At 38.4% G+C, this 13866-nt stretch overlaps 1 protein-coding gene across 1 annotated transcript in view; it reads right to left on the reverse strand.

Moving 5' to 3' along the window:
- LOC6035876 (RNA polymerase II elongation factor Ell) overlaps window positions 1–13583 on the reverse strand; it is a 99200-nt gene extending 85617 nt beyond the window's left edge. The window contains 1 exon segment of the mRNA XM_038257004.1: window positions 13222–13583. Coding sequence (XP_038112932.1) covers window positions 13222–13362 — 141 coding nt within the window. The 5' untranslated portion in view covers window positions 13363–13583.
- Window positions 13584–13866: the final 283 nt, after the last annotated feature.

The following is a 13866-nucleotide window of genomic DNA, read 5'->3' on the forward strand; positions in this document are numbered from 1 at the left end:
AGATTCTTGCTACCTTTACAGGATGTATTGTGAACTGTTTCTACTGTATACACCCACGAAAGGGAAATGACGGCTCATAACAAGATATCGAGTTTGTAACGCTTTTATGGATGACCCCTGTAGCTTCCGATAGCGGAGACTGGGTTAGTATCAATATTTTGTTATCGTAGATTCCATGATCTGATTCGATGTAATAAGAGGACTTCTCAATTACGGACTTCAGAATCAAGGTACCTCTTCTAAAGAGCTTTTAAACTGAGGTGATTTTTTGGTGTTGCTGCGGATGAATTCTACGGTAAGTACTAGTGAAAAGAGTGGATGCTGAATGTTGGCGAAATGCACAGAATTGGAGAACGGTAAGTACATATCAAAATCTCTGTCAACTGTCAAATCTGTCAAATCAACCCAGTCTCGATGTTTGTTCTTTCAATCAGTTTCTTGCTGAGCGATCTACCAAACATCGAGTCTAGAAGGTTAAACTTCGTTTATCCAGTGCATAGCTCGAACGATCGCACCGGAATTCCCAACCAATATAATCCGCAAACAGAAAGGTCAAACCACTTCACGGACGGACACCCCTGCCGCCTGGATATCGCTATTACCAGCTCAACCGTTTGCGTTCATTCTACCCATCGCGCGGCGAGCTGTGCGATCCTAGAAGGTTATTGAACGAACCTTGTCGTCGTTTTCTTCACCGAGGTGTCATTCGTCTTAAAAGCGTTGCTTTTTTTGGGATCTGTCTCGCAGACATCCATTGTATAGAACTTTGGAGAGTGGCAAAAGTGAAGGAATTTCGCGCGCGCGGGACAGAATTGGGCGCCGCGGTTGCTGCTCTCTTGGCGGTAATTGAATTTCCCCCCATTCTCCATCTTCACTCTCCACGTTGGTGATTATCCTACACTCTTCGTTGTCAACCGAAAGAATGGTACCGATACCGGAACGCCATCTGCAAGCGAGTCTACTCGAGTCGGGTGGGGGGAAAATTATTAATTGACGTCGTTTGGCTGGCTGATTTTGCCTTGGGGGTATCACGGAAGTTTGTTCCTTCACTAAGAGTCCGGACGGAGGAATTTACCGCCAGGTACGAGGGTGGCCAAAGAACGAAAATGCTTATCGGCGAAAGAAAAGCCGACGCAGCGGTTCGTGTGCCATAAATTAAAATTCTAATGAGGAGCAGTTCCGGGGGTTGAGACTTACCATTTACCGGGTCGGGCACGGAAACTACTACAAATGGTGGGGAAGGACTACCGTTGCGGTTAAGGAGTACGCACCAGATGGTAGATTTTTGTTTCACTACTAAAAGTCTATTAGGAATTGTTCAAACATTACGTAGTAAAAAAAATTGAATTTTCAGACGCCATCTTTCTCCAAGGAAGCATGCCACAGTGGTTAACACTTCAATGTGTTACGTAATATTTGAATGGCCCCTTACCAAAAAACTATTTGATTTTCAAGTTATATTTATGTTTGACAAAGTTTATTGTAATTATCAATTGAAATCTTGATTAATTAGGCACTGAACATTTTTTTACGGACTTCTCAATTACGGACTTCAGAATCGAGGTACCCCAACTAGTTTCTTCGAAATCTGAGGTTATTTAAATTTCTTGAATAGGATTCAACGGTAAGTACAAGTGAAAGAAGGCATAATTAAATCAAGATGCCTTCTCAATTACAGACTTCAAAATCAAGGTACTCCAGCTAGTTATCGTCTCATTTGAGGTGATTTTCGGCGTTTTCTTAGAGATTAAGCGGTAAGTACTAGCAAGTGACAGAACCAGATGGCGTGCATCGAAATCCGGTAAGTATTGGTGAAAAGCTCTGTCAACTGTCAATTGTCAATTCTGATGTGTGTCACACAATATCTTGTTTACCAAACATTCGATATTGTGTGCACCTCACACAATCGTCATCGCCCGACTCCGGAATCCCCCAGTCTACCGGTTCGCGTGTGTGTGTGTGCGAAATCTTCGTCCCAGTGCGATGGTGTACGTTTACTCTGCACACAACTTTAATGATTGTCGTCGCCTTAAGACCTGCACACACACACACCGCCAGTCGTTCGGCGCGACGTAATGATTATGCAGTTTGTAGGAAATTTTCCTACGCTCAATCTGCGGTCGCGTAAGGTGAATGTGCACACAACATATGGACGGACTGTGTTGAGGGTGCATGTGTGTGTGTGCCCAAGAGAAACATGGGTGCTGGGAACAACTCAACCTGACGTGTGTGGTGTACGGTGTTGCTGTTCATAATTGCAACAATTACCGCTTCATTTTGTTTGACAAGTTCATTGGTTAGGCCTCGACGGCTTTTTTGCACGGCATATGAGGTTTCCAGGGAATGCTACTTTTTGCATAATAAATGCAAAATTATGCAAAGGTTTCACCTCAAGAGCTGTGGATCTTGTAGTGTATCACTTGGAGTGGTATACCCAAGAGCTCATATTGGAAGGTCGAATGGGATTTCATGTCAGCTTGATTGGTATCGAAAAAGTTTCTAATGCTTGTTACCTTGTACAACCTTCCGGTATCGTGTGACCTTACCTCTGTTAACCCGTATAACCGATTATATCAACAATGTTGCACGAAGTCGGAATCAATACTTCAAAACCCTACCGCTCCAATCATCGTTATCGACCGTAATCGCCTCTGCTTGCCAAGTCAGGTTTACAGCTATGTACTTGAAGTGATTGATATTTACTTGCATCGCACAACCCCCCGATTGTGAGTACCCCTTAGCTTCCACCACTGAGGCATGCAATCAAAGCAAAACAACCCTGAACCTGGCCGGGCTTCACGTCGTACTCTGCGTCGCGCTGTGCCAATAACCTCTCCAGCTTCCTTTATTTCGAAGGGATCTCCCTCGACACAACTTCCGCCGTCGCCGCTGTTTGGTCGTAAATCAACCCCCGGAAGATTGTACGCGAGAACTGGGCCAGCATCGATACCTAGGGGCGCCTCACACACAATTGTTCTTATTTTTATCCGACGTACGTCCCCCTCTCAAAGTCTGCGGGACTCACACTTCTTAGGGAGTTGAACGCAAGCAAAAAAAAAAATGAAGGGACGCATCCTTTTGCCGACAGTTGTTTAATGTCAACCTCGCAAGAGGGGATTGATTTAAATAAGTACACACCACCGCTGAGGATTGAGGATTTTTGGACGCGAGTGCGCGGTTCATCTCCACAGTCGTGCTGTCAATGTCTCGGTCGGTGACTGTCTTGCCTGCTACTTCTCGGTTGTTTTTTTTTCGCATTGCCAGCAAAGTTCCAAGTTCAACGCACCGCGTCGCGTGGCTCCTTCGAAGACCGTGTCCCAGACACCGTGCTCGGGTTCCTTCTTCGCCGAGACACACGCTTGTTGATGTTGTACCCAGCGCGCGGGTTTGCATCCATCTGGCTTGTTTTTTTTTGTTCTCCTGTTGGTTCTTTTCGTGGTGACTCGGGGATTCTTGACTCTATCCCGCCACGTTCGGGAGGAGTCTGTGGGGGTATTGAGTCGCGAACTGGCTTGTCGAGAGCTGCAGACATCGACGCGCTTACAGAGATGTTCATGACTTGACAAAAGTGAATTTTAGCCAAATTGTCTGATTATCAGCGCGTATCGCGTTCCTCACGAAATCATCGACTATAAAATCATTTTTCCCAGAAAGATTTTCCTTATCCGTTAACAAAGTAAAGCATTTACAATTAACAATATTTTTTGTGTTTTTGTATTTTTGTATTTATGTATTTTTGTATTTTTGTATTTTTGTATTTTTGTATTTTTGTATTTTTGTATTTTTGTATTTTTGTATTTTTGTATTTTTGTATTTTTGTATTTTTGTATTTTTGTATTTTTGTATTTTTGTATTTTTGTATTTTTGTATTTTTGTATTTTTGTATTTTTGTATTTTTGTATTTTGTATTTTTGTATTTTTGTATTTTTGTATTTTGTATTTTTGTATTTTTGTATTTTTGTATTTTTGTATTTTTGTATTTTTGTATTTTTGTATTTTTGTATTTTTGTATTTTTGTATTTTGTATTTTTGTATTTTGTATTTTTGTATTTTGTATTTTTGTATTTTTGTATTTTTGTATTTTTGTATTTTTGTATTTTTGTATTTTGTATTTTTGTATTTTTGTATTTTTGTATTTTTGTATTTTTGTATTTTTGTATTTTTGTATTTTTGTATTTTTGTATTTTTGTATTTTTGTATTTTTGTATTTTTGTATTTTGTATTTTTGTATTTTGTATTTTTGTATTTTTGTATTTTGTATTTTTGTATTTTTGTATTTTTGTATTTTGTATTTTTGTATTTTTGTATTTTGTATTTTTGTATTTTGTATTTTGTATTTTTGTATTTTTGTATTTTTGTATTTTTGTATTTTTGTATTTTTGTATTTTTGTATTTTTGTATTTTTGTATTTTTGTATTTTTGTATTTTTGTATTTTTCTATTTTGTATTTTTGTATTTTTGTATTTTTGTATTTTTGTATTTTTGTTTTTTTGTATTTCTGTATTTTTGTATTATTGTATTTCTCAGAGATCTTTTAGTTGCGTGTACGGCAAATGAATCCGGAATCACACAGCAAAGTGACAGTGTCTAACAACAACAGCTACAACTCTGTAATGCCTTGATTTAACTCTTTTTTGCCACCGTCAAGTGCGTGTGACTTGATTCGCGAGTCGTGCGGTTCCTCTCACTCTTCCACACCTTTAACGCCGCTCAGTTTTGCGTACCTCTCGTACGAGACTTGCTACGTCTCAAACAGGAAAACCTCCAACCTCTCAAAAGGCTTCACTCGAAGGACGTCCATGATCTTTCAGCAGTCGCAGTCACTCGCTCGACGCTCGCGTGGATGTTGATGAATTCTTCGACTGCGTCGAAAGTCCTTTGCCGCTGACGCATTCGTCAAGGTAGCTCACCGACTTGAAGAATTGCCAGTCTTTGTTGCCGGCCGGCGGCCGGGGCCGGGCAGAATTTCGTACCGTGTACCGTGGCCTAAATATTTGGCACCGTTAACTTTCTTCTCAGCTCAGCGATCGCGCCGAGTTGCTAACCCAACACCACACGAAGAAGAATCGTTCGATCGAATCGATGAATCAAAGTCTGGCGCACGGGGGTTTTGGTCTGGTAAGGTTGGGCGATACCGGCTAAGAGAGAGAGAGTGCGTTCTTGAGTTACGTAACGCAAACCCTATGTGAAACTTGCGTTACGTAGTCGACGACCAGCCCCTCCCCGCTGGTAGCTGCCGTTCAACGAACGAAGCACAGACAGCTGTTGGGCGAGTGCCCCGAACTTTCTTGGTTCAGCGAACGGAAGTGGAGGTCGAGTTCGGGGAGGAGATCAACAGACGAGCAAGACGTGCGGTTAAGGTGAGACGAGGGCGGGCGGACACCGAAATCAGCCGGTCGTGGAAATTTGGTAGCCAGGCAGGAAATCAGTGGCAAACAAAACTAAGGAGAATGGATTGCTCGATGTTTAACAAAAACTAATTTTTAAAAAGGAAATTTTTAATTACATTTTATTACAATAAAGTTTTAAGTTTATTCTCAGTCTTAGAAACTTTTTTCTAACATTTTTTTCCTCGCACTGTTAATTTCTGTACTCATTCGGCATGAAGAATAAGCATGATAAATTGAAAAATTGTAAGCTGTTAAATATATTGTTATTTTCATTCTGATTTTTTTGCATCCAAGATTACGTCGTTTTAAAATGTTATTACAGATTTGATTTTTGGAATTTCAACTCTTCTCTTCTGATAATTTCGTACTTTTTTCACGAATCTCTACCTTCTAATGTAGTGTTACACATCTTTTGACACAAAATCTGTACCCAATATTACCATAATTTTTTCCTGCATAGTAAAAAAAAATCATGGTAATAATACACACAGCAAAAAATCCGATGGTAAAATCGCATGCAAAAGCATGCACATCACCTTTGTGAGCAAAAGCATGTAATATTGTATGAGAAAACGTGTACACAAGAAGCATTTACGAATGAAAAAAAAATAGATTTTGCATACCCCAAAAATAATAACAGTCTGGTGAGAGTCATATCCAGATTACCAAGTCCGCGCCCCAACCATCTCGGCTATCTCACTGTCTTGTAAAATATGTTGTTTTCAACGCCGATGTACCAGTAGGTGTATGTATGAGGAACTTACAGCTACATCGGTGTTGATCCATTTTAATTCACAGCGGCGAAATAACCGAGATGGTTGGGGCGCAGACTTGGTAATCTGGATATGGCTCTCACCTGATTGATGTTCTTTTTGGGGTGTCCATTTTTTTTTATTCCATACATGCTTGTTGTGTACACGTTTTCTAATACAATATTACATGCTTTTGCTCACAAAGGTGATGTGCATGCTTTTGCATGCGATTTTACACAGATATTTTTCAACTGTGCAACTGGGAAGGAGTACATCTTTTATGTCAGAAAAAAATGTGCAATATTACCTTTGAAAATCTGTAATTTTACAATTTTTCTGGTCACTTTTTCAGTCTAAGTTGAGGTAAAATTACATAACGATTTATTTCATGACATTGCTAATAATTCATTTGTATCAAATCGAATCTTCTTTGTAATGATAATATAACATCTTGGAATGTGAATTCCACTGATTCTTCCAAAATTGATGAAAAATTACATCGAAAAAATGTAATACACCAACATCAAACTTTTCAACCTTACCAAAATTCTAGATTAGTTTTTCAAAACCACAAATGCGCCGTGGATTTACTATGTGGACCTTTTGAAAAAGTAAGCAAGAATTCAACTTTTTTTACTGTTTAAGTATCAGCAAAATTTGTGTCATCTAGTTTTTTTTCGGAAATTTCCCGCATGTATTGTCGGAATTGTCAAATTTTTCAGACCGAATATTGTCATTCAAATGAATTTATAAGAAATATGGAACGTAACCTAGCTTGAAATCGCTCAAGGTTACGTCCTTTTGAAAAGTAACTATAGATTTGCTCCTGTAGATACTTAGCATGACAATAAAATTATAACTTTAAAAAATACATTGAGCTGAATTCATTAAATTTATTGTTAATTTTAGAGTCTTTTTCTGCATGGTAATAGGACCTTTTAAAAAGTAATCAACAATTATAGATATTGAGAAGTTTCCTGTTCATAGTAACAATCACTTTTTTCCTTCTTTTTGCCAACAAATCAACAACCACTACTTATTAGTGAGCGTAAAATCACACAAAAAGTGAGAAAAACTCAACCAAGAGCGAGAGAGAACTGAATCAAAAAGGTTGGATTATTTATTTCTGTTGATTTTTTTGACGTCGTCGTCGTCGCGCCGATGTTTTCGCATGGTCCGCGTCTGGTCTGGTGTTGCTATTGGTACTCTGGTATTGGTGCCCCCTACGCGCGAACATCTGTACCGTTCGTTGGTGTGCGTTTTGACCGTCGCCAGCCAGCGCAACAGTCTCCTTTACGGTGGCGCATTGCACTGACACTCTTTTTTTTCGTTTTTTTTTTTATTTCTTATCTCAACTCTCTCAAACCCTCGTCGTCGTCGGTCGACTCTCTATTACAGGTAGATAGAGGCCCCTTTCCGTATTGGTTGGGTTTGTTGTTGTTGTTGTTGCTCTCATTCAAAGTGTTAGACTCTCTAGCATGTGTGTGCAAAAGCGGGTTTCATTCGCTCTCGCTCAATTTCAGTGTCTTTTCTCTCCCACTTGGTGCTCGCGCAGAAGAAGAGCAGTATTGAGACCAGAAAAGTATATGGAAAATAAAGAAAACAAAAGTCTTTCAGGTTTTCGGGTTTAGAGTGTGTCTTGTTTCAAGTTGTTGTTGTTGTTGTTGTTGGACCACGACACGACATGACACGAGAGTCGTCGTGTGGCCTCTGTCGTCTCTTGATGAGTAACAACACTTTGACTGTGTGTCTGTGTAGGCAAGTTGTGGTGGTGGAACAATGTTGTTTCTTCGACTTTTTATGGGACTCGTTTGCTACTCGAAAAAGGGAAACCAAAACCAAATGAGGATGTTTTTCGAGATTGCCTCTTTTTTGTGCTCTTCCTCGATGAATCAAGTAGGAGGTTTGAATCACGCAAAATTAAGCTAATGATTTTTACGTGACTCCTTGGGCTCTCCATCTTTTTCTGTTAGTTGGATAGAAAAAGTAAGCGGTGAGAGCGAGTCGCACACGTACGCCATTATCGGAAATTGGTTATTTATTTAACTGTGTTGTACACCACGAAAAATAAATAAAAAGAAACAAAAATATCTTGACGGGATTAAAAATGAACCACGAATCTTTGGATTGAAAACAAAAACTTTTCTCAAAATTCCAACCATTTTTTATATACTAAGAAATCTTAAACTAATCCATTTTTTTCACTAGTGCACCCAAAACTACAAAGTGTTACGAAGGTGAACACCGTCCGACATCATAAACCCCCCGAAGTAGTGTGGATTGTGGAGAGGCCAACGCCGAAGAAGTTAGCTTCAACTATAAGAAACACGACGAGAAAGCAAAAGCAAAAACGTTTAAAGGCCGTGTGAAGGTAGTTTCATAATTTAATAAGGGAAGAGACAGAACGACGATATCGGAGAGAGGATGGCACGGCAGTCAGTTTAGCGTCCAGGTGTATAGGTCTGGGAGGTGGTTGTTTTTCTTTTTTTTCCCCAGATTGTGCTGTTCCGCCGATATACATCAATCGGGGCTTTTAATAATTTATTTGGGTTGAAGCGAAGGTTCAAAATGTGAACTTGCGAGTGGGGATTTTTTTTCAGTGAAACTAGACTAAAGTGTAAAAGGTTTGACGAAATGCAAACCATTTTTCTCGAAATCAAATTGGCATATCCGAAACGTTTGGTTCGGTATGTCCACGCACCCTCACTCTACTGTAGATTCTGTAAAAAAAAAACTTATCCGTTTACAGAATCTTCCCTGCGGCTATTGCAATGCAGTAGGCCTGGCCCCTTTAAAGAGTGTAATGCATTTCGAATTTTCAAATTTCCAAGAAAAAGTCTTCACGTGGTTTATTGATGGCTATGTTTAGAGCATCCGTGAAGGTCCTGCAGTTTAAAACATTTTTAAATTGCATTATTCGTAAGTTTATCCAAAAACTATTCAAAATGTGTACCAAAAACGATCGATAAACTACTATATTTACAAATAGCGCTTGATATCTGTTTCGAAATAGCTCGAAATATTTATTTAACGTCAGTCCGATTACCTATCAAAAGACGCGTCGCATGATGGTTTCCGATATAATTTAATGTTTATTTTTCATAATGTATGTAAAATTCACATTCAACTTAAATAAACATTTAAAGTTAGTTGGAAATTGGTAATATCTGCGTGTATTTTCTTGTTTTTTTTAAAGAATTATGCTTTTTACTACTAGTATTTCCAGACAAATTTTACAAATTGGAAACATTCTTTGTTTTCTTTCTTTAACAAAGTTATCAGTTTGAATATTTGACAAAAATGCCATTTTTTTTTCTTTTAAGGTTCAACTAAGAATACCATTACAGTCATCCCACATATTCGGAACGGTTTCCAGATCGGCCAATGTTACTTTTTTCTTACGAATGTAAACAAACTTTGGATCTCTCCAGAAGAACATATTTATTACCAAATAATGACTTCACACACTGAAACCAATGAAACTCAAGCTTAGTGATGTTTAATGCATGGTTTGATAACTTTTTTGTGAAAATATCATTTAAATTCAGGTGTTCCACGATTGTGGGAGGCAGAATAACATCCCACAATCATGTAATAGGCAATTTGGAGGCAGTGTTTTGCTGCTCTGGACAAAATAGTCTTGGAATGAAGTTTTTTGTTCAAAAAACTACTTTTACTAATGAAATAGCAAGATAATGTCCAAATGAAGGTTCTAAAAATAGTAAGGTCGACAGAAAAGCTACTTTTGGCATGCTATTGACAAATTATCATAAAAGTGTTCCGAATTTGTGGGTGTTCCGAACCTTCATATACTTAGGAAAATCGTTAAAGACTAGAATTTATTCGAATGTTCCAGGTTGTCCAAAAGAACACAACTTACCATTCCTACACAGAAAAAAAAATGATGGTAATATTCATCAGGAAATGGTGACAGATTTTGTGTAAAAAAAATGATTAATTTTACCCCAGAAAATGATGAATTTTCATCAAGTTTTTGATGAATATTCATCAAGTTCACATTTAACACATTTTTTTGTAATATTACTCAAAAAAAGAGGCAATATTCAACCTACCAAATTTTCAACATTCCAAAATTCATTTTTTTTTTCTGTGTACTAAGTTTCTCCCAGATCCCAGATAAAGAAACCTTTATACACAGCTAAAAAAGTAGTAATCCAGCTGCGTGTAAAAGGCCTGGGTGTAAAATAAATATTGCATTATTCTATGCAATTTTATGTGATTTTACACCCTGAAATATGCAGCGCATCAGTATGGAAAACCTACTTGACCGAAATGTGAAGCTCACATATACGTTTATCCTTTTCAGTTTTCATCGGTCTGATGGCCGAGCGGGCTATGGCGCCAGTCCTTACTGTAGGTGCTGGGTTTGAGTCCCGACGGTTGCAACTTTTTTTTTGTGTTTACAAAAATTGTACATGCAACGTGTAATACTAAGTGTCTACCTTCATCAAGGTGACGAAGGGAAATAACAACTTTGCTGAAACATGTTTTGAGCACTGATGTGTGAATTTCAGTATGGGTTATGTATATCTGGAGCAATATTTGAAAAGAACGCATAAATACCAGGCAGGTTACTATTTTACAAAACCCTAATTGTTAAATAGTAGTTTGGGAGGTCCAGCTACACAGAAAATAAAGTTGAAGTTTGGAATTTTGAAAATTTGGTAGGTTGAATATTAACTCTTTTTTGAGTATAATTACATATAAAATGTGTAAAAATGTGAACCTGATGAATATTCATCAAAAACTAAGGGAAATTCACCAATGCAGGATGTAACATTACACATTTTTTTCGACACTAAATCTCTCACTATTTCCTGATGAATATTACCATCATTTTTTTCTGTGTATTGTAACCGCCTTTGCCTACACAGAAAACAAAGTTGAATTTTGGAATGGTGAAAATTTGGTAGGTTGAATATAACCTCTTTTTGCGTAATATTACATAAAAAAACGTTACTTAATCCACCTTTAGGTGGTTGGTGCCTTCCTCGCATTCATTAAAGTGTATACCCTACACAACCTCAAAAAAGTTTAAAAATAACACTTACTTTTATCAAAATATCTGAGATCCGGCCTAAAAAAAGTGTATATAAAACACTAAAGTACTTATAACTTTTGATAGGGTTGTCAGATCCTCAATCTCTTGGGCTTATTGGAAAGGTCTTTTGATTACCTATCCAACGATGGATCGCATGGTAGATCCGGACAGCTTTTTCATCAAAATATTTGAGATCCGGCATCAAAAAAGTGTATAAATAACACTTAAGTGCTCATAACTTTTGATGGGGTTGTCAGATCTTCAAACTTTTGAATGCATTGGAAAGGTCTTTCAAATACCTTTCTAACAATATGTAGCATGACAGGGTTTCTAACAAAAACCACCCTTTTTACAATCTTCAGAAGTTTAGCATAACTTTTGAAGTACTTCACTAAACTTCATAATATTAACTAGGGTCTTGTGGGACCCCAAGACCCCGAGAGGGAATGAGACCAAAACGGTCCAAATCGATTAAGCCAGTCCGGAGATAATCGTGTGCATATTTTTCGGTGCACGGACTCACATCCAGACACACGCACAGACAATTGTTCAGAATTTGATTCTGAGTCGATAGGTATACGTGAAGGTGGGTCTACGAGGTCGAATAAAGAAGTTCATTTTTCGAGTGATTTTATAGCCTTTCCTCATTGAGGTGAGGAAGGCAAAAATGTTTTAAAATGTGAACCTGATGAATATTCATCAAAAACTGATGAAAATTCATCATTTTCTGAGGTAAAATTAATCAAAATCTGTCACCATTTCCTGGTGAATATTAGCATAATTTTTTTTTGGTCCAGATTTTTTTTGCAAAATAATTTCACGAATAAAAAACGAAAAAAAACTATTCAAAAAGACGTAAGAGTCATTGGTAAACAAAGCTCTTTTTGCATCAGTAATCGACATACTTTCGAAAAAACATTTTAAAAAACATTTCAAAAATGCTTGAGATTGTTCATCTACACGTCCTTTATGTGCCCTAAGATAAGAACAAATGAAATATTGTTTAAATTTGGAGAAAATGAAAATTAGTATCGAAGGTCACGATGGCTCTTACGGCTTTCTGAAAACTCACCCGAGATTTAGGCATTTTGCAACTCTTTTTTGCGTAAATATTTTCTAAAACATGGGATGAATTTGGATTCTATATTTTCGGTCAGAACTCGGTAAAATGAATTTTTCAGGTCCAATAAACAAAATTTTAATTTTTTGCCTTTTGGTTGTTTTTTGAAATTTCCTTGAGTTTTACTTAAAATATACAGAAAATAAATGCTTATTCTAGCTAATTTTGAAGGTTTCAGGACACATTGTCCTCTTCCGGTAAAAATGGATTGCCGGTCCCTTTTGAAGTAGTTTTCTGATACGGGCTAATGTATTATGTGACATGTCAAAACACTTGAAAAACGAGTTTGAAAATGAGAAAAGATATCAATGGGTCCCATTTTAGGTACTTTCCCAAAAAAGTCAAATATGTCATGCGACGTGTCAGAACCATAATAAAACTAGTTCTTAAATAGGTAAAGACATAAAGATGATTTTTTTTTGACCTCATAGCCTTTTGGCAACTTCCGAAAAATCTGGAAATGCCGTCCTATTTGGAGTTATTTTCCAAAATGGTCAAATATTTTATGCGACATATCAAAACACTTGTAATATGAGTTCAAAAATGGGAAAAGATATCAAAATGTCAGTTTTTGCCGATTTTTTGGGAGCAATGCCTCCGGCTCAAATTACTGTAAAGCTGAATTTACCGATTTAAATTGTATTTAAATTGGTATTTGACATTGTAGTATAGAGCGAATTCGGCAATCTCATTTCCACTAATCCAAATGTTTGCTGAATGTTGGGACCGTGTTGTCACTTGTACACACAAACCTTGTACTTTAGGTAATGAGACGATAACGAGACAACCGGGAACGTTTCGAACCATAACTGTGTGCTTGAATTGCAGATCGCTTAACCATACGGCTTTGTACCCGGACAGCTTCGAAAGGTAAATTAAAGAACAACCGCTACCAACCTGATTCCGCTGGAACTCCTCAATGGCCCGCAGGGCCGAGTCGGTCAGCTTGACGAAGATGAGCTCCTTGTTGTCGCCGGCGCCGGTGCTGCCGGAGTGCTGCTGGGTCAGTCCATAGTTGCCAGCGCACAGGGCGGCCATCTTGAGGCTCGGGAGCACACCTGCTGGATTTGAGGCAACCCACTCCGGAGTTCGGATTTGACCTCACCCGGGGGGGGGGAGACTTGGATCCACACACTTGCCCGGTGGCGAACCTGTTGGCCCAAACACTGGCACTGGTTCTGGTCTAGCGACCAGGTTCCGTTGATGGCCGCTTGGAGGCGCGCTGCGCTGCTTCAGCTTGGACGACGACGGTGTTTCGCCTTTTTTGCCACGTAAAAATTCAATGAAATATTTTTATATATCTTGCACACACTCTGGTGCGCGCGGCGAGCACACGACAGTTGCCACGACGATGGTGTGTGTGTGTGCGCGCTACACACGAATTCACACCACACACACACAGACACAGACTTGTGCAGGAGATGTAAACACACACACAGCTGCAGCGCGTAGCGCTCTCTCCTTCCTTCTCCTTCTTTCTCTCTCTCTCTCACTCACTCACTCACTCACTATTGCAACTATTCTTCTTGCTCACTTCGGGTT

Source organism: Culex quinquefasciatus, chromosome 2 (assembly GCF_015732765.1).
Source record: "Culex quinquefasciatus strain JHB chromosome 2, VPISU_Cqui_1.0_pri_paternal, whole genome shotgun sequence".
Taxonomy (NCBI): domain Eukaryota; kingdom Metazoa; phylum Arthropoda; class Insecta; order Diptera; family Culicidae; genus Culex; species Culex quinquefasciatus.